Genomic DNA, 25,973 nt, shown 5'->3' on the forward strand with positions numbered 1-25,973 from the left:
TATTGCCAAACCATTAATGTTTTTATTTTCATTTTTTCACGAAATAAAAAAAGGGCAATTTGTTATTATTTAGAATGAATATTATTATTTATAATAATATGGCTTATATTATACGAGTATTAAATCGGGTTTAAATTAGACTCGGGTATGAACTCCATTTAAATTAAATTCAACTTAAAAAAAAACTAAACCCTAATCGGACACAACGTGGGTCCAGCAAACCCGCCTAAGTTGCACTAATAAACAAAAATCTCTTAAATCATTTTACCTTTGAATCAATTATCCATGGCTGGATCTGCGATTAAGAAGCCAAACAGACTTAACAGGGCCCGTCCAGATTTCGGGTGGAGGCCCATTCAAAGCCCTGAAACGCTACTACCACAATTACGGATTTGCCCCACGCCGCCAGATGACACGTTGCAGACTCCTCATCGTGACACGTGTTAAACCCCTGCAAAAACCTAATTCCGAGTCTTCAACCTCTGACGACCTCAGCAATGTTCCACCCATGGCGGTCTTCAGATCCCTCAATACCCTAATCCGAAGCCCTAACTCCAAACGCCTACTTCTTACTGTCTCAGCTTCAGCAACCCCATTCCCTCGTCTCTCCTCCATTCTCTCTCCGCTCTCTCTCTCCTTCGCCTCTCGCTTCACTTATTCTCACTCCAGGGTTCTCTCTCCTCTGTCCATATCTATCCCTTTTCGTGGTCCTCTCTTCCTCTCTTCTCCACCATGGAAGCTGTCCCAGTCCGCCACGCCTCTGCTCCTCCAAGGGGACGTCGTTTTACGAAACGTCGAGGCCTTGAAACTTCTTCGAAATCGGAGCTTCCCGATTAGGTTAGGAGGGTTCGGATCCGTTTCGGCGGGTACGGGCTTGTTGGGTCGGCTTGACAAGAAGCAATTGATCAGCGGCGATGTGGGTGTGGCCTATGGCGATTTCGTCAAAAGTTTCATGAATTTGCCGAACTTAATTTCGTTTAGTCGATTGGCCTCTGGTCCTTTGCTTGCATGGTATGTATTGATTTTGTGTAATTTGAGGTTTAGTGGTTTCAGTTTCTCTCTCTTTTTTATTGATTTTATTTTATTTTTTATTTTTTATGGAACTGCATGATTCCGCCATTTTCTTGGAATCCAAACATTAGTGTAAGGAAAATTTTGGAATTTGCATCAGAGCAAGAAAGTTGTAACTAAGAAGAAACCAATTAGGAATGCTAACTTTGAGGATCGAATTACTAATAATTATCAATTTCTGTAGAAGCTTAGACTATTTCATTACCAGTTTGTATTGATTCAGAGCGCAAGTTGGTCCCCTGTAATTCTTTGAAATCAGCAATAGCGTGTGTATATGTTTCCAGGTATATTTGAGAACATTAATATATAGCATAACACTTAAAACCTACCACAATACTTGAATATAGCACTGTTTGGCTCGAACTTTTAAACATTCTACCTTGGACGCGTGCTATGTAGCATGGAGACTAAAATGGGACAGTCTCAGTTACAGGTGTAATAAGAGAGGAGCAACGCTATATATAGGATATTTCCAAGCTTCCTTTTTGCACAAGCTTCATCTTTACAGTTGTGCAATTGTTGGTATAGCAATTTAGATGAGTGAATCAAACTTAGATATTTTTCATATATAGTATAATTATTCATTTCATGTCATGTCTGTATTCCTCCTGCATTGATTGGAAAGCATTGGAACAGAACATTATTGGACCATTGTCTTTGGTTGGATTCAGCTTATTCGGTGCCAACAGATGGGTTTCAACTGGATTCCTCTTGCAGTGGTTGCATTTTGGCCAGTCCAAAAACCCTTTTTGAGATTTAATGTAATCTATATTGTTTGTATTAGGTATAGGTTGCACTTCTGTACATGAATGACATTTTTTTTAAAAGCAAGGAAAGTAATATATTAAAAAGCACCCAAAGAAGTGTGCTCAAAGTACATGGGATGTACGTACTTGAGTGACATTTCTGAAGTTCAAACTCAAGTATGGTTTCATTCTTCTACAAACCCTAGTTTTTATACGTCTTAAGTAGCTTCATTTTTTTAACGACTATTGGATGTTTAATTTCACATGGTGTCTAAAGTTCCTTGTAGTGTTTCTATCATTTCTTCCTTATGTTGTTTGTATATAATATTCTCAATTGATCTTTTCTTTTAAAGTTTGCTTCATATTACATTGGAAGCTGTTAACAAATTTTAGGCAGGATGATTTTAAATGAATGGTATCTTTCTGCATTTGTGGGGTTGGCTATCTCTGGAGCAACTGATTGGGTATGATATGGCAATCTTTTTTATTTTTTATTTTCATAAACATGACAACAAATTCGGGATATAAAATGATGATATTTTAATTATTTTCTCTGATGTTGTCATGTAGCTAGATGGATACATGGCTAGGAAGATGGGTATTAATTCTGTAATTGGTTCATACCTTGATCCTTTAGCAGATAAGGTAATTCAAGCTTCTCCTCCTTCCAATTTTAGTGACAAATGCGGCATGTTGTCTGGTTCATTCAAACCTCCTCGGTAGCAGAGTTGGGTTTGATGGTTTATTCTCTCCTTGGTACAGGTTCTAATTGGGTGTGTTGCATTGGCGATGGTAGATAAGGATCTTCTGCACCGTAAGTGGTCCTTCTGTTAGTTTTTCATTAAAGTTACTCTTAAGAGTTGATGGAAACTTTTGCTAATATACAAAAGGCAAAAAAAAAAAAAAGCACAATATTCTGAATATGTTCTGGCTACAAATATAAACTGACAGCAATTATAATCATTTAAGATCCTTAGGTATCCAAATTACACAAACCATGATTATAAAAAATTCTTTTGCAAGTTTGGAACTCCTTCTATGTATAAGTCAATGAAGTACATTCACCAAATATCTTTTCGTGTCCTTTATCTTGGTGTTAATTTTTGGTAATTTTTCCTCATCCTTTAGGCACTCTTTTATTTTGGATCATTTTAAAAATGACCAATTGAGATGGATTCAAGGGAGATACAAGGTGACAAGGATTGTGAACATTCTTTTACTAGCATCTCTGGCCTTTATATCAGGACGGTTTGGCATTTGAAGTACTAAAAGTTATGTCCAAATTCTTCATGTTTCCTTGTCTAGGATTGTTCGAAAAATAGAATCAGCACATACCTATTACACCTCCATTTTTAATGCTTCATTTTACTCATTTGTGCTCTATGGCGATAAGGCATTTCTGGGTCTTAGAAAATGCAAATCGATAAAGTCTACTTAGAGTTACTTGGCCTTATCCAAGAGTTAAACAACACTTGCCATGACATAAATCCAGATTCTAGTTCGTATGTATACCACAGAAGGTTGTGTTATGGTGTGTCATGTTATTATGCGTCTTTGATCCACCTATCTATATCATGCATGGGACTTCGGCTTAATGCTGCAGGGAAAATGGATGACAGTGGATGGTGGTGTATACTATCTGTTCAAACATGCATGCTCATTAATATGACTGCTAGATTCTTGAAAGCTAAGACTCAAGCACACAGACACTTCCAGGCACAATGCTAGCATCATGTGTATTTAATATGAAGCCAATAATATCTAGTTTTTGGGTTGTGAAGCTGGACTTGTTGGACTAGTGGTGCTGCGAGATGTTGCCCTCATTGGTGGTGCAGTTTATAAAAGGGCTAGCAGCTTGGGCTGGGAGGTGAGGTTCCATAACTTTGACTTGGGTACTTGCACTAAACTACTGATTGGGTTACATTTCTGATTGAATATTTTCCATCAGTGGAAAAGTTGGTTTGATTTCTTCAACCTAGATGGTACACATCCCCAGAAGGTTGAGCCTCTCTTTATTAGCAAGGTAAGTTTCACATTTCTTTAAGCTGAATATGTAGTGCAGAATGCTAAAATAAAGCTGGTGAGATATAGTGTCAGAATTTCCTTGCCCTGCAACCTGATCTAAATTTCCTCTTCATGGAGGCTTATTAATTATTTTTTAGAAATTCCGTACTACTAGCATACAATAATTAAAAACAAGGATTTGAGAACTTTATGATTGCAAGCTGCATTACTTGGACTTAGATACAAGTGTGGGTTTAGGGCATGAGGAATCGGATACAATTGTCCGGTGTGGGTGTGTATAGGTGTCACAGTACATGGGGGCATGACTGAAACATCAAACTGTACAATTTTTCCTTATTTGTGCCCTATATGAAATGAAACCTATAACATAAACATGTTTGACAACCATAACAATTAAAATGAACAAATTTTTCTTCTCCTCCTACTAAGGACTAAGTTTTTGACAGGTCAATACGGTGCTCCAACTGGCTTTAGTCACTGCAGCCCTTCTTCAACCAGAATTTGGAACCCAAGAAACAGAGTCATACATCACATACTTGAGGTAATCCAACCCCCACTTCTGTCAAATTCCCCATTGATAAATTTCAAGAAAACAATCCTCAGCTTTTCAACTTGAAACAGCTGGTTGGTGGCTTCCACAACAGTAGCTTCCACTGCAGCATATGGGGCACAACACATGAGAAACAGGTCCAAGTTAATCGCAGGATCACGCTAGTCTGAACTTCACAATACTAACCATACTGTCAAGTCGGTAAACGTCCTTGAGCCTTGAGTTGGAGATTGTAACTTGATGAGGGTAATTGAAAGTTTTTTGAGGAAAACATGATGAACCAGGCTTTGGTGTCTAACATCAGACCGAGGGAACGCGGACTCCTTGTCAAAGCCGAATATTCCCATGGTGTCCTGTAAATGACCAGTGAACTCACAACCTCAGCAACATCAACATGAGAGCAAATCAGCATTCCAATGGAGTATGGGATTGATAAACAATTGTTCTTGAAAACATTCAAGGTTGTAAAGCATAAAATTGAAAATGCAGAAGCTGCTCTGATGTTACTGGTGTTGACCTACATTGTTTAATCCTTGGTTTTGAGATTCAAAGCAAATAATTGAGTCCACTGCTTTGCCCTTCTTGAGTACAAATTAACTTTGAAATATATGCTTATTACTTATCAAGTTCTCCATTCTTCCCAATGGTTTGGATGCTTCAAACACTGGCTTCAGCTGGACAAACAGGTGTAAAAGTTGATTTTGAACTTGAGAAATGATTCATTCTTCAAAACCAATCCAAATAGAAGGCAAAATCATTATGTTTGGGTAATGTTTGAAATTGAAATGATGGAATGCAGGGTGAAAAAGAGAAATCAATTTTGTTTTTAATTCATTAATATGTTTGGATTGGCTTTATACAAATAAGAAATTTATTATTATATAAAAAAAGAGGGGTAGTATTTTCAAATGTAGTGTTTAAATTTATGTTGGGAATTTTTTTCTCTCAATTTATTCCATGTGAAATTATTATGATGGAAAAGTTTCAAAAATATTTTTCATATTTTTAATTGTTTCTTAAAATACTCTTAATAATATAATTCTAAAAAAAAATGTAAGTAAATAATTAAAGCATAAAAAACCAGTTTTCAAAGTGCCTAACCTTTATCACAAGGGACTATATAAATAATCAAATTTATTAAATATATTTAAAGTCCAAGTTTAATAAAAATAATATATTTATAGAAATATTCTAAGGTATATTACATGATAACATTATTAACATAAATAGGTGAGTCAAGTATGTGATCAATAATCTTTTCCCTTCTAGTTTACCCCAAAAAGGGCAAAATGATGTCTGACTGAGCGGCTAAACGCAGCGTTTTGATCTTGGGGGCAAAAACCGCGCTTTTCTGTTAAGGCTAACGGAAGACACTGCAGCTACAAAATGGCTCCTGAACGGTGTCGTTTTGGAGTCCCGTATCTTCTTCCATGGGTTGTAGCGAAAAGGATGCATGAACAGCGATAGCGAGAGCTCAACGTCCGTTGGTGGCGATTCCGGTGGTGGTGGTGGCTTGGGTGAAGTATAATTATGAACAAGAAAGGTTTGGCGATTTTGATGAGGACCAGAATGAAACCTACGAATCCCTCTGAGCGCTCTCTCTTCCCTGCCGCTGTAAGCATTGCCCTCTTTTTCTCTCTGGAATTCTCTTTATATTTATGTCTCTACCATTTTAATTCACATTCGGTTCTTCTCTCTATTTTTTCCCGAATTCCAAGTATTTTTGCTGCCGCGCAATCGGATTTGATTTTTTGAGGCGAGATTTTTAGGGAGTTGGTAGATCTTCGCTGTCCAATTGTTTTTCTGGTCCGATTCCAGCCAACCAAACAGAAAATTTTGTGAAAACAGTAGGTTGTGTTTGATTCTGGATCAAGTCTAGTTAATTGTCACATAATTGGGCTTTTTAATTCCTAGATACTTCAAATCAATCCAAACAAGTAACCAATTTTCTTTCTTCTTTTTCTTCTTCTTCGTCTTCTTGTTTTTTAATTGAATCGAGTAATTGAAGTATTCTATCCATAGAAGTCACAGTTTTGGTTCTTTGATTGGAAATTTATTGACGTATTCAGTGGGAGTTTCTATCTTTTGACAGAATGAAGCAAATAAATTGGTATCCAGCTCTGAAATCAACCAATCTAACGGAAGCATAGCACGCCTTGCCAGAGAGGAAAAGAACAAAAGTTATAGTCAAAAGCTAAATTCCTCAGGCAATACATACAGGTCTTTATACTACTATGCCCAACTCTCCGTGTTTGTAATTTCCTTTTTTTTTTTTTTTTTTTCTTTTTGTTAAATGATTTGAGTTTTTGTGTTTGGTTGCTGAGAAAACTAAGGGAAAATAAAAGTCATGAAAATGAAAATTTGAATCTTTGTTTCATTTTTTATTATTTATTTATTTATTTATATTGTTTCTTTGGCTTCCAAAAGTGAAATTCCTCAACTAAGCCAAACAGCTGTTAAGAGTCAGTTGAGTGGATATTTCTGAAAAAACTCAAATCAAAATTCACTTTTTTTTTTTTTTCTCACCTACATTTATCATCAAACAAATAGGAATCTATGTTTTTAAATTGAAACAATTTTTACTCTGTTATTTATCTTTTCAGAGAATTCGAGTTTGTAAGGGAGACTATGCACTCAGCCATATCAATGAACAAAACAGAAGTTCTAGACGATGTACTTAATAACTTCTCTGAGGTAATTTATATGAAATGATAATCATGTCATTGTGTAAAGCTTCTCTCCATGAGTCTAATAATAGTACATCAAATGTAGGGTTATTCTAGCCTCTCCCATGAAAACCGTCGGAAATTGCTTCTCGTGTTAGCAAAAGAATATGATCTAAATAGAACACAAATTCGTGAACTGATAAAACAATATCTTGGTTTGGAGCTTCCTAGTGGTAAGTGTTTCTTGTAGTATTGATATTTGAGTTCAAAACATTCTTCATATTCCCTATTTTCATCTTTTTAAGAAGTGTCTTGGATTTGAAATCACATTGTTTCAGGTGAGAAAGCTCAATCTTCTGGTACTGAAGAGGAAGGCTCACTTTCTGCTTTCTATCGGACTGAGCGGAATTTGAGACATGCTCTCAAGCCAACCTATGAAGTTCTCTTTGAACGACTCAATACACACCCTGGAGGGTTGAAGTTCTTGTCCATTCTCCGAGCTGATATCCTATGTATTCTCACGTAAGGTTATGATCCATATGCATGTGTGTGCGTTGAACATTTTGATGATTATGTGTAACCTTAGAATGTATGTTTAATAATTTTTTGGTTAGCATGTTAAACACATGCCTGTGTAGCAAATTGGAGAATAATTTTAACACTTATAAAAATATGTAAAAGCATTTGTGAATTTTATAGATTGGGTGGGATCATTGTAAGATTTTGGGCCTTTTGGTGGGTGGGTCTTTTATATGTTTTTGGTCTCTTTTGGTGGCGGGTGTATAGGTTTGTATACCTTACATAGGCTGTATACCTTGAGTCGCTCTTTTAGCGTCTCTTTTTAAATGAATTTTCTTTACTTATCAAAAAAAAAAAAAAAAAAAAAAATTTCCCTTTATTTTCATATTTCATTTGCACAAGAAAGATAGTTTTGCATTTCAATTGAGCAACTGACTGAAATTTTTGTTCCCTTTGTTATATAATTGCAATCTATTGTGCCACTGTAACACTTGTTATATATTTTATATAATGGTTGTTTCTTCTGATGGATATTAAACACAACCATCCATGGTTCTTCCATTCACCCACAATCCTTTCCTCTCTCCCAGATGCACAAAAATCTATTTCACAAAGCAGGACAGATAATTAATTATCAATTCATTGACCCACAAGGATGCATGCTTATTGTTCATGTAATAATATATGTACTTTAACTTGACTATTGAAGAAAATCATCTGTGGTCGTTCCATAAAAGACAATCACAGACAAACATATGCAGACATGCTCCCATGTCTGTATTTGGGAAGTTTCTGTTTCTAAAACCTAGCATCTATGTCAAAGAATAATGCATGCCCATGCTCTCGATGTTGGTAGGTCTTGGTTTAGAGAAATTTTAAACAATTAAAATATTCAACAAAAATTGAACATTTCGTTTAAGGAAAAGATTTCAAGTAGCTGACCTGAAATTTTTTTCCAATAATCCCGTTTAATAATAATAAGAATTTTAAATTAAAATACGCAACAAAAAGTAGTCAGTGTATTCATTACAGTAGGCCCTCACTAGTGTGTGCTCTCTTCTTCAATGAGAAGAGTAAGGGAAGGATATCAAGTAGCTAGCCAGAAGATTTGTTCCATAGTATCTTTTCGTAAGCATAAGATTAAGAAAAACACAAAATAATTTGGCTACTTCGAAGTGGGACAAACAAGACTGTGAAGTACAAATTGAAAGAAAGTTTTGCACAGGTTGAGGTTGTTAAGGTTTGAGAAGCACCTAGGATCTAGTAATAGGGAGATGGGCCTTCAAAATTGCTGTTTATTGAAGATAAGAAAATACAACTTGTACCATTCAGTTTGTACCTGAGAAAGACTGTTGGAAGTGAAAAGTATTGAAGGGGTCATGCAATAGCTCTATTATGTTCTCCTTGAAAATTATTTTCTTTTTAGTTTCTTAGTTTGAATTCTCTTATGAAGAAAGGGTGAGCAAAAAGACTTAACCATTGACAGAATTCTCCCTTCTCATTTAGGAACCTGAAAGGTGACACAGCTGATGTGATTACATAACAAAACCATGGTTACTTAGATTATACTACTCTAACTGTAGCTGAAATTTTTGGATGATATATGTGAAATTTGCATCTGCCCGAATTTATATATATATATATATATATATATATAACACAATAGTTCTTTGCATTAGCCTTCTTATGCCATAAAAAAGTTAAAAGGGGGTTGAATATTGTAACTTTTATGGTTTCTTATTTGAGTTGTTGTGGATCTTACTCATCAGAATTACTGAGTTCCAACATCAGTTGTAATAAACACACCAGAGGAACGTCAGATTCTCATGAATTGTTTCTTGTCTATTATACAGAGAGGATAATATTGCATCTTTGAGAGCACTCGATTCATATTTAAAGGAGAAGCTTATCACATGGCTTAGTCCTGCTGCCTTAGAGCTTCACCATATTACATGGGATGATTCTGCTTCCTTGTTGGAGAAAATTGTAGCATATGAGGTATGTTTCTCTCTGCAATATTTGAACTGATTTTAGATTTGCATAATGTAGTATTGTGTATTTTATTTTTTTATAAAAAAATATGGCATGTGTATTTTTGACAATTTCATCTGTTTAGGCTGTGCATCCAATCAGCAGTCTTACAGATCTTAAGAGAAGGCTGGGAGTAGGTCGCCGTTGCTTTGGATATTTACATCCAGCAATACCCGGTTTGTCATTCTTTTCCCTGCTAGAGTTGACAATGACAGTCTGTATTTTCCTTCCCCATCCCCCTGTCTAATTAGTTGAGTTTACCCTGGTTTGTGTGGTCAACTGGTTTCTCTTGTTTTGGAGTATTCACTTTGTTTTCAGTGATATGATTATAATCCATACTTTGGGCTTCCCTTCCATTTATTTTTCAAGTATTGTAGCACGTTTGGTAACTAGACTCACAACATAGACCAATGCCAAATCAGGACTTTTGATTTGTAAATACATCAATCCTGTGTTTGTAGAGGTGAGAGATGAAACTATTATGAAAGATGATGAAACTGTAGAGTCAAACCACTGGCTGATTTAACATGGAAATAGAATCAGGAGGAATAGCAATCTGCTGGAAAATTTTGCATCCAGGTTGCATATTTATATCATGTTAATTTTACAAAAATTTGGTGAGCTACTATGTTTAGTAGCAGAAAATGTTGTTAATTACTCAAGAGTTTAGGTTTTTAAGATTGGAATTTATACCAAAAACTTAATTCTTTTGTGTTTCTTCTTTCTATGGTTTACATTAGTTAATGCAGTTTAGTTACTAAATTTTCTTTAGGTGAACCTCTTATTTTTATTGAAGTTGCACTTTTGAAGAATGTGGCTCAAACGATACAGGTTTTTTTTCTCCCCATTTATCTTCTGTGTTCTATGTTTATTAGTAATGTATTTCTAATAGTTCTCATTAACCATTTCAGGAAGTTTTGTGGAATGATCCTCCTATACCTGAATGTGAGTCAACATGCGCATTATTTTACTCTATATCATCAACTCAGGTAAGAATTGATGTTGTTGTTGTTCTTACTGCTGATATTACCACTATTATTATTACTTGTGTTTGGAAACATTGAAAGAAACCTGTATAATTGATTTGAGTATGGATCATTTCATCATGCAAGTTTAGAAAAAGATGGAACACTTCTGGGACCATGTTAAATGTTTCTCACACAATAATGAGCATTGTTGGACTCACCACTGACTGGAAACTCAGCCATTTTTCTTTCCATAATGTAATTGTTTGAATTGCATGAAGTTGCATATTGAGATCATGTTTACGACTAAGTAGTCGTTGATGGTCAATACTTATTATTATTTGTCTGTTTTAACTTTTTCTCATGATAAATTTATCTATAGATTTTTTTAAATCCATGATCAGCTCTTTATATTTTAATAATCTTTGTCAGTGCACTTAAAATCTGCATACTTGTGATCATGGCAGCCTGGCTTAGCAGGGATCAACCTAGGAAAGTTTCTCATTAAACGTGTGATTAAATTGGTGAAAAGAGATATGCCACATATTTCTGTGAGTACTTCTATACTTGTTTTTCATCACATAAGTTGAAGAGCTCAGAAACTTTCAAAACAGAACTTACTAAGCAGGTTTTGCAGAATGATATTAGTAGTATTTACCTTTCTATTTATGTCATTATCTATCCTATTAATTTGAATTCTTTTGTCACTGCTCATTGTTGTGAATAAGCTTGGTCTGAAACAATAGTGATCATGTTATTTGTCGTCAATCTTTACCAATGTGGTGGCATACTTTTACTGTTGGTCTGTTAGCTTGATATTCTCATGAAGCTAAATGATTTTTATAGTTTTCAAAATTTAAATAATAAGCCAATAACATCATTATTCACATCCAAATTCAAGAGTGGCCAAGGAACTGCATGTAGATTTTGCAAAAGTGAATGTTAAGATGCATGGCTGGTTTCTCTCATTAAAGGATGATGAGCAGTTGATGTAACTGATTATCTACTGGTTCTGATGGGTAACATTGTTAAGATTATGTCAGAATTTATTTGGTTGTATATGTCACCCTTAGAATTTGCCCTTTTATGAAACTTCTCTTGTTTCCCTTGTGGAAAAGGATTACACTATAATTTCAGCATAATATAATCACTTCAAAATGCAATCTTTGACAAATATAAGGCTTGGCTTACATTTCACAAAATAAGGACCCCAAGCTAGCAGCTTCATGGCATCAACCTGTTGCTGGCTTGTGCTAACTGTAATTTATGCAGGACTGATCAATTTTGCATTCTTGCAGTCAAAATAACATGAAACGAACAGGTTTTCAAAACCTGTTATATACTACACCCAGCATTGCTGGTTTGCTTTCTTTCATCTTCTGCACAAGTATTGTTCCTGCCATTGCTTTCTAACATTTTATTTGTTATCATTTCCTCAAAAGACCTTTGCAACACTAAGCCCTATCCTGGGGTTCATGCAATGGCTCCTATCAAAGTTAGCATCTCAATCAAAGCTAGCTGAAACAGAGACCAGAGGGATGGCCCATTCATCAGCAGAGAGTTTTGGTTCCACATTTCGGGAGAATATTCTTGAACCAGAAGAAGAGAGAGCACTTTTGGATTCATCTGTGTAAGCTTTATTTTTAATGCCATTATACTAGGTAAGCCAACATGGTAGCAATTTAATTACCTTTAGTAGTTTCGTTCCTGATGGGAACATTTGGAGCCTCCTGGAAATTGAGGCTCTGCTTTGTTTTTGTTTTGTATGAATTTGGAAGTTTGTATTTGTTGTCTAGAAGAGAATGTTTGCAGAAAAAAATATGGTTATTTGTTGTCTAGAAGAGCGTTTTCTGAAAAAATGTTGTTACTGGTCATCACTAAAAATGATCATAGAATTTGAATAGATGTCATCTCATGAAATCCTGAGAACATTTTATTTATTATCAGCAATGCTCATCTTCAGATTGATGAAAGAACATGAAAAGGTTGTTTAAATTTCCATGCAAACCGAAGGGAGTGATAACATGTCCGAATTGTTTCTAAAGGACCTCAAAGATGCTACTTATAGAATTTTCTTTTTATTTGCCATTCTTGAACAATTCTTTGATCCATCAAGCGGTTTCTAAAAATTTTTGAGCAAATTTGTCATTCACAAATCGCATGTTCTTAACTGTTCTGATACATAAAATTTCTTTTCTTGTTCTTCATATGTGATTGAGTTCTATGCCTATGTTATACTTATACTTTAGCATACAAAATAATATTTTCCAGGGAATTCACTGCTGGGGCAAGTGGCATGGAAGTGATGTGGAACTTGCTGACAGATGCAGACTTTGAGTGGATCAATTCAGCTAGATTGTTGTCAGTACTGAAACCCCCTCTGATGAGATTGTGTGCCAGGTAAATTATATACACTCCAGTCGAAGCAATTTGCATGGAAGATCCAGGAATTGATCATAAAACTGTCTACCAAATTCTTATACTTTCTTAGCTATTGTTAATTGACAAGTCTCATGAAAATAAAAAACTGAATTTGAACAGGAGACCAATAATTATGAAAAGTGTCCATCTTATCAACTTTTGGTTCTGGTATGCCTATAGATGACAGAAGTGCTAACACTTTCCTCTCTGTGAATGATTGTACATGAGTAGTCCAAGTTTGCCCCTTGAAAGCATGATAGAAAGTTTGCATCAATGCATGCTTCTGTAAACAAAATTTACTGATATTTCTCCCATGACTTCAGGTACCTTCTGCAAGAGAAGAAGAGAGGGAAAGCTCTAGATTCTGTTGCGAATTTTCACTTGCAGAATGGAGCGGTATGTTATGCAACCTTAATTTGTGTTTATTTGTCCCTTTTTTCAATGAAGTTCTCATCATGTGAAGCCAATATGCATTCATCTAAAATCTTTTACCAGAGGAAAAGGTTTAGGAGTTCTATTGGAACATTCTTACCAGAGGAAGATTTTGGATCTGCACCTGTTTCCTGGTTTTAATTTTTCGCTTTTTTTTTTCCCATACTCAAGAACAAACATATGGAGCTGTGCTTCTGGTTTTAATTATTCTCATTTTTTCTCCCATACTCGAGAACAAACTTATGGAGCTGTACTTTTGGAAACAAAAGTGGTGGGCAACCAAGAGAGCTGTTCAGGAGATATTTAGCAGTTTTAAGGATTTTTGATAATGGAAAAGCCTATGAACGATGAAGTTAAAAATGAGCACACTACAGAAATACTTAGGAATAATCTATGAAATACACAGGGTGTTAATTCAGATATTTCAAGCATTCTTAGACAACCATTTTTGGCAAAATTGAAAATACAAGGGGTTTTTGTAGTAAAATAATTACATGCAGATGATTTCCCAAAACTGAATTAAACCATTGAATATCCAAAATTCCAATTTGGTTGGCTTAAACAACTGATCATCGTTGCATCATTGCAAGTGAGGATGAAAGGAAGATATCTGTTTCATCCATTTCCAGAGGCAACCCTTTGTTCCTTAAATAACATGGGTTCCACATGGAGCTATTATATTGAAATTTTGCAAAGCTCAATAGTAGTATATCAAGTTTTCATGTGTTTCTTCTTATAGTTCCTCTTTGTGATCTGAATGGGGAAATTTTGAAGAGCTCAATATTTTTTTACTTACCCCAAGTTTTCTTAATGTGGAATAGATGGTTGAAAGGCTAAATTGGATGGCAGATCGATCAGAAAAAGGCCTTCTTCAAAGTGGAGGTATCATGGTAAATTATGTTTATAGGTAAATTCCCTGTCTGAAAGAAAATTTTTATCTGTTGATCATTCGTCAGTTTGCATATGACAAAAAGTGAGGTATCTAGACATGAAACTCAGTAAGTGGATTACCTAATACTTTAGTGCTTCCACCTGAATGACCTACCCTCAGGACTTAACTCAAAATCAATGGGTGAAAATGTGCCCTATGAATTTTGAATGGAAAACCTTGCCACTCTGCTACTGGCCTCATGAGTATGAATTGCAGGCTGGACGATATTGAAGAATATGCTCAATCATATTTCAGCTCTGGTCATATCCATACATCATCTGATCTCTGCTGCTATGTTGAGGTAATGTGCTCTCCATGATAGAGCTTGTTTGCTTCATGTCTCTACCTATGAGTTGATTTTGAATATATTCCACCTACACCTCTCCCTCTCATAGCATAGCTTTAAAAGGCATGCTTAAATCGTGCCTAGGCCCAAGGCACAATCACCCCCTAGTTATGCCGATTTGCTTGTTAAGACATGCACCTTGTTAAAGAGGTGTGCCCCGATTACTTTACTTTTTCTTTTTAAACATTTTTAGTCTTGAAATTACTAATTGTATATTCAAATTTATACCATTTTATTACCTTTTTTTTAATGCATCTTTTAAATGTTTTGAATCTTAAATTTTTTTATTAATTTGATTAGATTTTAGATCATATTTTATAAAATTGATATGTATCCTAAGTCAGGTTTCGTTTTTACTCAAGTGTGCACCTTATGTTGCATCTTGTGTCTAAGCTAGAGGAGACTATTGCGTCTTAGGTGTGGCTTGTGCTGTTTAAGACTAGGCCTCAGAGAGGCTATAAGTCCCCTCTTCCTTTTTCTGTGAACTTAACCTGATTTTGATTTTGGTTTTCAGCCATTGAAAGAGAATGAAACCACAAAAGATTAGGAGTGCCGCCAGATAATGGTGCAAGACCGCAAGCAAAGTGGTTTTATCTCAATTGACAGGTAAAACGTGTACGAATCAGGTCTTCTCCCTTTCGTGTCTATTTGCCTGATTTTACTGAGGGCTTGCAGCCAGTGGATGAGACTGAAGGAACAAAAGGTTGCAAGCAGCACAGGATGATAGTGTCAGTCCAAGTAATACGGTTGTCTCAATTTACAGGTAAAATGTGTATGAATTATTAAGAATTCAAGAAAACGTTTGTAAACATTACATTTGTACAATGGAATAAAAAGAAAGCTCAAGCTGGCTCCATTATGGGATATTTTCATAATATATATAGTTCATTTTTGTGATTTCACATCCTTTTCTTTTGAAAAAAAGGCTGAAAAAAGCAAAATAAAAAATACCACTGGAATATGATCATAGCCTATAATTGAAAAAAGAGGCAAGAAAGGACCATCACTGCAGAAGATGCAAATCCATTAGAAATCTAATCATTTTTTTACCATTTAAACTCTAGAACCTTGATCAATGGAGAATGGTGACAGTGAGTTCTCATACATCGTCATCTCAGACTTATCATGGGGATGTGGAATGAAAGTGATACAGGTATGTCTGAGTTATTCATTTTGCATATCACAATATATCACATTGCACGAGTGCTGTATTACAATATACACACATACCCAGAATGGTGTAGAGATTGATCACTTCTAGCTTTCCGAATGACTGGTTTCCAGGACATAATCCCTCATAATTCCCGTGTTACTTTCATCAACCATCTTCCATAAGCATGAACCAAAACAATGAGAAGAATAACAATAGATCAACAGGAAAGAGCAGACAAGCAAATCAATTCCTCACCTTAAAAGCTAACCGCTTCAAATTGTCCCACTCAAAATCATTTTTACAATATGCAGATCGAACCTGGATTAAGAAGCCATTATCATTTATGTGATCGACATTTAAAGGTTCATAAAAGAACAGTAGGCAGCATTTCCATTCTCAATAATCTACTAACCTCTAAAATGCGCAATGCTGTCATTTGGTTGCCAGTACATAAGACAAAAAAACTCGAAGTCAGATACTTAATACAGTATATGAACCTACTTTGCAGTCACATAGAATTCAATTTATAGAACCCAGGAGTACATAATATGGGAAAAAACATGGAGTGAGCTAAAATCTGCCACCATCTCTTTGATTAAAGCTCAGCCATAAAATTACAAATGTAGTATAAGCAAGCCAGTTAGTAGAAATCCCAACAAGTGGTAACGACTTATGATGGGTATGGGAGGCCTTGTAATGTTCTCATTGCATAGTAATTCATACTTGAAAGAAACATTCTGGGAAATTAAGGGCATACCTAAGCCTTTATGCCTTGAGGATTCGCGCATCAAATCTGAGCAGAACTTATCTCCATCACTCAATGAGTGTCTGCTCAAAAACTCCATCAACTCCTCGTATGCCTCAGGGTTATAGCTCTGCTCTAGCAAATAACTGTTATCAAATAAAACTGTCCAAATATACATGATTATACCATAATTACATGCATGCTTTGTTAACAAAACCATATTTTTAAGCAAAATTAGTTTACATGACATCATGCTGTAGACAATTGAACCAAACATAAAGGATTCCAAAAGGGAGATTCAACTTTAACCAAGTAGAGAAGTAAAGCAAAGAATGGAAGAACCTGAAGCTGCGCAGTGACAATCCTAACTGCAATGTAGGTGAAGAAGTTGTGGATGTTTTTGGCTGCCTTGGCTTCTGGTGATGCTTCTCCAAAACCTGCAACAAACCCCATTCACAAAACACCCACATCTGTATTTCGCATTTGGATTTGGTAAGGATTACAAAGCAGGGTCGAAGAGAAAGAGGATTACCCACCAGCGACATACATCTTCTGACAATGAATTCGAGTGGGTTGAGAAATCCTTTGTTTCCATGGTCGAGAAGGATAGGCTCTGGTTCTATCGGGTCTGTAGGAGAAAAATGAGAGCTGAGCAGAGGGACTAATTGCAGAGGCTTCCATGGGCAAGTACATCAGCAACTCAACCCCACCTTGCCCACTAACAGGACTGAGCATTCTTATGTGCCACCAAACAAAAGTGATAACCTAAAACCACAAATAAAATATCTCAAAAAATATCTACAATTAGCGACCCATCCCCGAGTGATATTTATTGGCAAAACAGATATTTGGAACCCCTTAAAACTAGACCAACATCTACCCATCACATCAATTAATACAAAACAACTTTTTTTGGGCAAGTGCCTTCTGTCTTATGTAATATTTCTGGATGAATTTGCTTCTCAGTTGGTTCATCCAATGAAGCAATTCACACAAGTATACAGGAATAAATAAATAAATAAATAAATAAAAATAGCATCTTGTTTCTAAATGCCATTAGGCAGCAGATGAGACCATAAACCAAACCCCACCGTGGGTGAGGTCTTAGTGTTGCTGGCCTGCAAAGTGGAGTTTGTTCCAAATTCTATAGTCATACTCAGAGAATAAGGACAAAGACCACCAAACGACCCATCCCATACAATCAGAAACGTAACAAACAAAACACAACCCATCAAATGGGTCAAAACACCGAATACCCAGAACCCACAATCGCTCTCAAAGCTCTCTCTGTTGATCCATTTTTTCCGTCTCAAAAACATGGTCATTTCATCAAACAGCAGGAACGCAATTCAAATACTTGCCTTTGGATTTCACTTTCTCGTTCTCCTCTGTTCCAAGGCCAATGCCAAGTGCTCCCGCGGCTGTGATCTCGCCCTGGCTTCATACTACGTGTGGGATGGCTCAAACCTCACCTACATTAGAAAAATCTTTGGCCGCGAAATCTCGGAAATTCTCAAGTACAATCCCCAAATCGAAAACCAAGACAGCATCGACACTGGCTCCAGAATCAACGTGCCGTTCCGGTGCGATTGCCTGAACGGCGATTTCCTGGGCCACACCTTCGAGTATACGACTCAATTTGGAGATACGTATGATAGGATTGCAGAGAGGGCATTTTCGAACCTCACTACTGAGGATTGGGTTCACAGAGTGAATGAGTATCCACCGACTCGGATACCGGATGATGTTCAGATTAATGTGACGGTGAACTGCTCCTGCGGCAACCGGAGAGTGTCGATGAAGTATGGGTTATTTGCGACGTATCCTCTCAGGGACGGTGAGAATTTGTCGACCGTGGCGGCGGCGGCTGGCATCACCGACGATTTGGTGCGGCGGTATAATCCGGCGGCCGATTTTAGTGCTGGGACTGGGCTAGTGTTTGTGCCGGCCAAAGGTTGGTCGCAATAAACTCCAAAAGTTCTGAATTAATTTGATTATTTTTTTTTTTAGGTAATTTTCACTTAGCTCCAAATTTCTATTATATTTAATTAATTCTTATTTATTTTATATTAATTCGATGATAAAAAATTAAAATGATAATGTGCTTAGTAACACCTACCATAACTAATTATTTTTAAAAATCTGAAAAGATATTCCATTTTTATATAATATAACAATACCCTCTTCAAATTAACTTATAGCATGTTGAGAAATATACAAAACATTTTTTTTTTCAATTTAAAAACACATTTTATAAATTTTACAAAAAAAAAAATCTTCAATTTTTCAAAATTTATTCACAAAATAAAATAATTTCTTAAAATAAATTTCAAACATAAAAACGTTTAATTTTGATAGTACGACTTATAGAAAAAAAAAAATTCCAATCATTAAATATATGCTATCAAATAGCATATACTAAAGAAAATAAGGTATGAATCTACAAATAAATAAAATAAGATATCGGGAGTCAAATTATATATATAATCAATGATATCAAGAATTGAAATCGTACCTGTGATATTATCTAATTGATGATAATTTTTTCTATATATATTGATAAAATTGTTTTGATGGTGGTTTTTTTAATTTTATTTAAATAGTAGTTTAGGAATATTTTATACAAAATTATATTTCATATTTAAGCTTTTAATGATTTTTGTCGTGGTTGTGATGCCCCTTACCTTTTTCCTATTAAATAAATCTTAGAATACAATCAATGTTGTCCCTTCCAAGTTGCTTTCACTAAGCACAAAGAGACGGTCACGGGAGACTTTGATGTGGCCTTCAAGTTAATTTTGATTGGGACTTGGTAATTTATGACAATAACTTGGTGCGTTAGGCTTACCCACATCCCCATCTTTGCAACAATGGTGCCCCAATCAACCTTCATAAACATAATTGAACAAAACATTCACGCCAGTTTGTCAAATATGGGAGACTAGTGATATTCTTTGAAGTTATGTTTGTTTGGTGGGAAAAATTTTAGATGGCAGAAAGAAAGGAGAGTAATAATATATACATTTACATTTTTTTGGGCTTTGAATTGGTCCACAAGATTGGTTTGGCACAACCAATCTTAGGCTCCTTTGTTTTGGCGGTAAAGTTAACCAACTTACTATAAACAAACCCGCCGGTTTTAACTGTTATATGACTTTTCACCAGAGACTCAGTACACAAGTTTGAATCCTCTACTCTCCCAGTGCAAATTTCCTACACAATCAGATGAGCTAACCCTTCTTATATCTTCCCCATCTCTATTAGGATGTCTAGTATTTCCATCTTTGCTGGGGTTTCTAGCATTAGATCATGGCGGTTTCAAGAAAGAAAGAATTTGAATTTACGTTAGTGTTTTGGGGGTTGATGTTTATTTGTATTGGAGTAGAATCGAAGTGTAGCAGAACTTGCGATCTTGCGTTGGCTTCGTATAATCTATGGAAGGGTGTAGATCTCAATTTCATAGCTACTACCTTTTCAAGAGATGTTTCTGAAATTCAAAGTTTCAATCCTCAGATAACCAACATAGATCTCATTATAGCTGGTGAAAGAGTGAACGTGCCCTTCTCATGTGGTTGCATTGACAGGGAGTTTCTTGGTACAACATTTGTCTACTCGGCTAAGCAAAATGATACCTATAGTATCATTGCTGAGAAATACTTCGCAAACCTCACTACTGTTGAATGGTTGCAGAGATTTAATACCTATGCACCTACCAATATACCCATCGATGCTCCCATAAATGTCACTGTGAATTGTTCTTGTGGAAATAGTAGTGTCTCCAAGGATTATGGGTTGTTCGTGACCTACCCTCTTGAGCCTGGTGAGAACTTGTCCACCATTGCCAATCAGTCTGGACTTCCTCCCCAGTTGTTGCAGGATTATAACCCTGATTCCGATTTCAGCCGTGGGAGTGGGTTGGTTTTTATTCCTGGAAAAGGTGAAGTCTTATTTAGCTCGTAGAATCAACAGCTTTGAATATGCTCTGTTGATTGCCAAGAAACTGTAGGAGCAGAAAGAGAGAATTTGGAATCTTCCAATTGCAGCTCCAACGCTAAGCTGCTATAAGATTCCAATTTTTCATTTCTTTTTCTACGTTTTTATCAGCAATCAACAGCAACAAAATAGAAAAATATAGAGTTTCTTTTTCCCCTTTGGTTTACCTTTTGTCTGAAGCAAATTCAGAACACAAAGTTAAAATGAAATTCACAAATAAGTTGGTTTGAGACAGAGTTGAAATAAAATAACACATCAGAAGCTGCAAATCATTTGGCATAAGCATGCTTCTTGAGGTTATTAAGTGATAGGACACTTCCGATAAGAAAGCCACAAAAATATTTTTTGGGTTGCTTGATGTGTTTAACTTGTAGAGCTGAAGGATCTGGCTAAATATAAATTTGAGGAATCATTTCTTATCATTCTGATTCTGATCTCAAAAGAAAGGAAAGTATTACCATAATGCTAGCACAGTAGTTTCGGATGGTATCAATAAAAATAAAATGAATTTGATCAAGGTAAAGGGTGCAGTGTCACCTACAAGTTTGTTTAACTTGAAGCACATAACTATGTACTGTTGGCTAAGTTTATCCTCTCCTGTGAAGTGTTTCTTGAAAATTATCTTACTAAGTTTTGGCCCTCTTTTTTCTTATTGTTTTTGCAGATCAAAATGAAACCTATCCACCACTGAAGTTAAGGTCAGTTTTAGAACCTAATTTGCTCTCGAGCTAAGCTGAATGTTTGTTACTTTCCTCTCTTAGTCTTGAAACTCTATCAAGTTGCCTAATACATGTATGTTATTCTTATTTTTGCAGCAACAGCGGTGGGATCTTTTTTGCTCCATTTCTTCTCATTTTGACTTTCGGTTTTTTATTTTGAATGTGAGAAGTCATAATAGGCCTTGATGTTTACCTGAGCTTGTTTCTGGTGGCATTTTAAGCAGGGATCTCCAGTGGAGTCATTGCTGGCATATCTGTGGCTGGAATTGTGGGCTCTTTGCTTTTTGCCTTTTTTCTGTTTGCTCGAATTTGTAAAAGGAAGAAGGTGAAAAAAGTACTGTTTTTCCCGGCAGCATCTGAACAACAATATATGCAACATAGACAAGGTAATCATTTTGGATTTGATGAAATATCTCTCATTATGAGTCAAGTTGCTTTCTAGCTGAGATGCTATGAGGATTTTTTGAAATTCAGTATGACAGTTCAAACAATAGTCAGTTGCTTTCAGTATGACATTTTGTTTTACTATTTTAAATAGATTTTTGAGACAATTAGATCCTCACAGATTAATTTTTCTGTAACTTGTGGATTTAGCTCATGGAAGTGCCTCAGAAGAGACTTCAGATTCAGCTGCTCTTGTTGGTGCTGCTTCTCTGGGGCTCGTAGGTATAACTGTGGACAAATCTGTGGAGTTTTCATATGAAGAGCTGGCCACAGCTACAGACAACTTCAGCTTGGCTAATAAGATCGGCCAAGGTGGCTTTGGATCTGTCTACTATGCAGAGCTGAGAGGCGAGGTTTGTACCCCTGTTGTTGCCTTTCATCATAGAAAGAGGAAAATGAAAGAAAAAGGAATATATAGGAAGGAAAAGTGTTCTTTCCATATTTTAGTTTGTTATTGCATATTTACATCTCACATTCACTAAGATCAGCCTTTTTATGTTAGGTGGCAATCTGATCAAGAGCAAGACCTGCTGAAATTTTTAGGACAAATTTAAAACAAGAAATGATTTGGTGATACATCATATTGAAGAATTACAATGATTAGCTATGTTAGGGGGCAATAAGAAGTGCTATACATATAAATAATGGAGGATGATATTACTTACCTGTACTAATCAATAAGCATGTTGCTATTCCTTGCAAATCAAGCTACTGAGATAGGATTTCAATGGGAATGAATAAGACTGGTTTGAGTGGGACAGGAACAGAAATAGAGGAGAAAGAAGGAGACTGGTTTTGTGAAAAAAATTGTTCAAAAATGAAGACACTGCTTAGTTAAAATGATGAATCATCTTAGTAATTTTACTGGAGGCCTGGGATTGAATATCATATTCACCATAATTCATTGGTTCATAGAAAGGGCTACTTTCAACTTGTGCTCTTCACAACTCTGCCTTCTTGTTATGTGCTCTTTCTATTTTTGATCCAATTTACTAAATTTATGTCTTGAAAAGTGAGAAGTAACCCATAATCCTTAATTAAATATGTAAACTTGTGGCCTTTTTGCAACCCTGTATACATGGGTAACTGGATAGCTGATTCTTTTCTCCTAATATGAATGTAGAAAGCTGCAATCAAGAAGATGGACATGCAAGCATCAAAGGAGTTCCTTGCTGAACTGAAGGTTCTAACACATGTTCATCACCTGAACCTGGTATCATTCTTTCCCTGATATGATAGCAGAACATTTGAAGTTGCCCTTTTTGATACTTGTTTTAAGGTTTTCATCATGTTGATTTCTACACCATATAGAATGTTATCAAGACATGCCTTGACCTCTATGCTACGTTTGGTTCCTGGAAAATGTGAGAGAAAACGTGAGGGAAAGTAGAGAGGAAAAGTAGAAGGAAAGAAAAGGTGAAGGAAAATAAAAAATATATTTGAAGTCAATAAATTATTTCTATATACTCATTTCACTTATTTTATTTTATTTATATAAATATTAAATAATTTGAAAATGTATAAGTTTCTTATTAATTTTAATTATATTTTATTTTCTTTGATATTTTCCACAATACAACCAAACATGAGAAACAAATTTTCTTTAGCTTTTTTTTTCTTTCCTTGGAACTTTCCAAGAAAACACAGTAGTCTCTGCTGCAATCTTAAACTTTAGGCCCAACTTAATTGCTGGCTTGAGATTGTATGATGACTTCTGAATTATTTATTGCTGCCAGATTACTCTATGGATTGTGTTAGGACAAGGGATCTTGAATTACTTAAGAGGATTGTGAATGGAGGGTATTAAATCACGAAAACTATTAAATTCCCTTCATTTGAAAATTCCACTTTTTGGATAAGTTAAATTTCAATGTATTTGTGACATGACAACCTGGTTGGTAAGGTGGTGATGGCAGTAGGGATGGCTAGGACAATTTATTCTTTTATTGATTATATTTGGCTTTGTACTTAAAAATCCAATGCAGGTGCGCTTAATAGGATATTGTGTCGAGGGTTCCTTATTCCTAGTCTACGAATTCATTGATAATGGAAATTTAAGTCATCATTTGCGTGGTTCTGGTGAGCATTATTATGCACATGTGGAGTTAAAACCTTATCTCTTGGTATCACATTAGTTTAATAGTTCTTTTGCATCTTGTCCTCTCAGGGAAGGATCCATTGCCATGGTCCAGTAGGGTGCAAATTGCCCTTGATTCAGCAAGAGGGCTTGAGTATATTCATGAGCATACAGTTCCTGTGTATATTCATCGTGATATTAAACCAGCAAACATTTTGATAGACAAAAAATTTCGTGCAAAGGTTGTGAAAACATCAGTCCAAGTGTGGCAGAAGGTTAAACTTTCCACAATATTTAAACTAAGATGGTTATTATACAGGTTGCAGATTTTGGGTTAACAAAACTAACTGAAGTTGGAAGTGCTTCAATACCTACACGTCTTGTGGGTACATTTGGATACATGCCTCCAGAGTAAGATTTTTTTCCCCAATTTTACCAACTTAGTTTTATAGATTTTTCATATCTTTATTTGTTTGTTTGGATATTGTACACATGGAGTAGACGAAATCATGGTAATGAATCCTTTAAGCATTAATATAAACTTTTTCCTCTAGTCTCTCAACAAATGCGCTTGGATAAACTGATTTCAAGATGATACTATGTACTGTTTATCCTTACAATATTCTCTATCTTCCTTAATAGGCATTGCCTATTGTGACAGAGTCTTGAGCACAAATGAATTGCATTATGTATTTCCTCCTTTAGCTATTAGATCTGCTCCCAGAGGCCACCCAAGCCTTTCTCATGTTTTGTTCTAACAAGTCTAGCCAGAGTTCATCGTGGTGAGAAACTTTGCATCTGTTTTGGTAATGATATCACTAGATTTGTCTTTCTGTACAATATTTACATGTTACTGGAGCATTTTAGATATTCCTAGTCCTTATATTGCTCTAGGGTGATCTAATTTGTTTAAGAGCCTTCCACCCAACTCGGGATAAGCTGACACAAATCTGGTCAATCACAAACCTCTCTAGATGCTGCTAGAATGTTTTTTTCATCTCTTGTAAGCTCCCAAAATTGTTAGTAGTCTTCTCTCCATAATTTTGAGCAGTGGGGACAGTTTTCTTAAGGACGAGAAATGTAACCATAGGGTAGACTATGCTACTAAAATAACATTGGTAATCTTCTAGGCTTCCTAGTGAAAACTGAATATGCTGTCACATGATTTTGGATATGTATTTGTATGAACAATAAAACAATTAACCTTAATGATGTGCTGGTGGCTGCAGATATGCCCAATATGGTGATGTTTCCCCTAAGATAGATGTATTCGCTTTTGGAGTTGTCCTTTATGAACTCATATCTGCCAAGGAAGCCATTGTCAAGACAAATGAACCTATTATGCCCGAGTCAAAAGGACTTGTTGCTTTGGTAATTTTTCATCCCTCTTTCCAGTCACCAGGCTCACCACTAAATTAATGATCCCAGAAAATGCATCCATAAGAACTAACTTCAATTGTACCACATTGTGTCACCCTGTCATACAGTTTGAGGATGTTCTCAGCCAGCCTGATCCAAGAGAAGATTTTGTTAAGCTTATAGACCAGAGGCTTGGAGATGACTACCCTCTTGACTCAATTTGGAAGGTATAGTAGATTTCATCTGATGCAACTTATCCCACTAGTAGTCTTGAAGTCTAATAAGCTGTCATGGCTCTTTTGCTTGCAGATGGCCCATCTTGCCAAAGCTTGCACACAGGAAAATCCTCAGTTGAGACCAAGCATGAGGTCAATTGTCGTTGCACTAATGACACTTTCATCATCAACCGAAGATTGGGATGTTGGGTCCTTCTATGAAAATGAGGCTCTGATGAATCTAATGTCAGGAAGGTAGCATGTATCCAAACATGTCCCCTTCTGATGATTTCACAAGTATCTCTTCTCTCATGTAAATCAACCCTTATTACCCATTTCAAATACTATTGTCATGTATAATTGTGTGTAATTAAGCCTTGTGGGAGGTTATAGATTTTTCTTTTTGTAGGACAATATTTTTGAAGTTGCTATTTATGATCAAATGTTATCTGTTTATGTGAATCATTCTTTCCATTTATCGAATTCAGAAATTGGGGCTGAGTAAAAGAAGGCAAATGTGCATGAAATAAAAAAACAGTATAATTTCTAAAGGGGGGGTGGGGGC

The 25,973-nt window shown here is 35.7% G+C and overlaps 4 protein-coding genes across 6 annotated transcripts; 3 read left to right on the forward strand and 1 right to left on the reverse strand.

Annotated features, from left to right (window-relative positions):
- The first annotated feature begins 394 nt into the window (after positions 1–394).
- LOC100241827 (CDP-diacylglycerol--glycerol-3-phosphate 3-phosphatidyltransferase 1, chloroplastic) lies at positions 395–5,016 on the forward strand. Its single transcript, XM_002264424.5, has 8 exons — positions 395–1,011; positions 2,215–2,281; positions 2,388–2,462; positions 2,580–2,631; positions 3,599–3,684; positions 3,766–3,840; positions 4,289–4,383; positions 4,464–5,016. The coding sequence occupies exons 1-8, from the start codon at positions 410–412 to the stop codon at positions 4,555–4,557; spliced, it is 1,146 nt and encodes a 381-aa protein (XP_002264460.2). The 5' UTR covers positions 395–409; the 3' UTR covers positions 4,558–5,016.
- Positions 5,017–5,745: 729 nt separating this feature from the next.
- Positions 5,746–15,605, forward strand: LOC100246958 (uncharacterized). 3 transcript variants are annotated; one of them, XR_786698.3, is made up of 17 exons: positions 5,746–6,006; positions 6,485–6,612; positions 6,996–7,086; positions 7,165–7,291; positions 7,397–7,580; positions 9,431–9,575; positions 9,694–9,784; positions 10,381–10,439; positions 10,520–10,597; positions 11,041–11,124; positions 12,016–12,203; positions 12,845–12,973; positions 13,318–13,390; positions 14,248–14,333; positions 14,574–14,658; positions 15,218–15,309; positions 15,379–15,605. XR_786698.3 is itself a non-coding variant. In XM_010657062.3 (16 exons), exons 1-16 carry the CDS (start codon positions 5,923–5,925, stop codon positions 15,248–15,250), a joined length of 1,665 nt encoding a protein of 554 aa, XP_010655364.1. In that variant the 5' UTR covers positions 5,746–5,922; the 3' UTR covers positions 15,251–15,605. The 3 variants fall into 3 exon arrangements, 1 of the variants encoding a protein (XP_010655364.1); XR_002031023.2 differs by having other exon boundaries at positions 5,927–6,006; positions 6,462–6,612; XM_010657062.3 differs by having other exon boundaries at positions 15,218–15,605.
- Positions 15,606–15,729: 124 nt separating this feature from the next.
- LOC100252097 (chaperonin-like RBCX protein 1, chloroplastic) lies at positions 15,730–18,068 on the reverse strand. Its single transcript, XM_002264334.5, has 7 exons — positions 17,963–18,068; positions 17,138–17,366; positions 16,944–17,038; positions 16,614–16,731; positions 16,269–16,285; positions 16,112–16,174; positions 15,730–16,029 (listed from the first exon to the last, which is right to left on the reverse strand). Exons 2-7 carry the CDS (start codon positions 17,334–17,336, stop codon positions 15,961–15,963), a joined length of 561 nt encoding a protein of 186 aa, XP_002264370.3. The 5' UTR covers positions 17,337–17,366; positions 17,963–18,068; the 3' UTR covers positions 15,730–15,960.
- Positions 17,411–25,870, forward strand: LOC100262323 (lysM domain receptor-like kinase 3). The gene is made up of 12 exons (XM_010657064.3): positions 17,411–18,555; positions 21,259–21,292; positions 21,410–21,417; positions 21,538–21,699; positions 21,908–22,110; positions 22,881–22,970; positions 23,743–23,836; positions 23,925–24,076; positions 24,154–24,245; positions 25,064–25,205; positions 25,322–25,420; positions 25,503–25,870. Exons 1-12 carry the CDS (start codon positions 17,919–17,921, stop codon positions 25,665–25,667), a joined length of 1,878 nt encoding a protein of 625 aa, XP_010655366.1. The 5' UTR covers positions 17,411–17,918; the 3' UTR covers positions 25,668–25,870.
- The last annotated feature ends 103 nt before the right edge of the window (positions 25,871–25,973 follow it).

Source organism: Vitis vinifera, chromosome 10 (genome assembly GCF_030704535.1).
Source record: "Vitis vinifera cultivar Pinot Noir 40024 chromosome 10, ASM3070453v1".
Lineage (NCBI taxonomy): Eukaryota > Viridiplantae > Streptophyta > Magnoliopsida > Vitales > Vitaceae > Vitis > Vitis vinifera.

Excerpts from the sequence above, each read along its gene's own strand:
- LOC100241827 (XM_002264424.5), top strand. The coding sequence starts at position 410 with ATGACACGTTGCAGACTCCTCATCGTGACACGTGTTAAACCCCTGCAA. Across the intron at positions 2,282-2,387 it reads TCTCTGGAGCAACTGATTGG|CTAGATGGATACATGGCTAG; the intron begins GTATGATATGGC and ends GTTGTCATGTAG. Across the intron at positions 3,841-4,288 it reads AGCCTCTCTTTATTAGCAAG|GTCAATACGGTGCTCCAACT; the intron begins GTAAGTTTCACA and ends AGTTTTTGACAG.
- LOC100262323 (XM_010657064.3), top strand. The coding sequence starts at position 17,919 with ATGGTCATTTCATCAAACAGCAGGAACGCAATTCAAATACTTGCCTTT. Across the intron at positions 18,556-21,258 it reads AGTGTTTGTGCCGGCCAAAG|ATCAAAATGAAACCTATCCA; the intron begins GTTGGTCGCAAT and ends TTGTTTTTGCAG. Across the intron at positions 25,206-25,321 it reads CAAAAGGACTTGTTGCTTTG|TTTGAGGATGTTCTCAGCCA; the intron begins GTAATTTTTCAT and ends CCTGTCATACAG.
- LOC100252097 (XM_002264334.5), bottom strand. The coding sequence starts at position 17,336 with ATGCTCAGTCCTGTTAGTGGGCAAGGTGGGGTTGAGTTGCTGATGTAC. Across the intron at positions 17,039-17,137 it reads TCAGAAGATGTATGTCGCTG|GTTTTGGAGAAGCATCACCA; the intron begins GTGGGTAATCCT and ends GGTTTGTTGCAG. Across the intron at positions 16,732-16,943 it reads TTGTCACTGCGCAGCTTCAG|AGCTATAACCCTGAGGCATA; the intron begins GTTCTTCCATTC and ends TTGCTAGAGCAG.
- LOC100246958 (XM_010657062.3), top strand. The coding sequence starts at position 5,923 with ATGAACAAGAAAGGTTTGGCGATTTTGATGAGGACCAGAATGAAACCT. Across the intron at positions 9,576-9,693 it reads AGAAAATTGTAGCATATGAG|GCTGTGCATCCAATCAGCAG; the intron begins GTATGTTTCTCT and ends TCATCTGTTTAG. Across the intron at positions 12,974-13,317 it reads CTGATGAGATTGTGTGCCAG|GTACCTTCTGCAAGAGAAGA; the intron begins GTAAATTATATA and ends CCATGACTTCAG.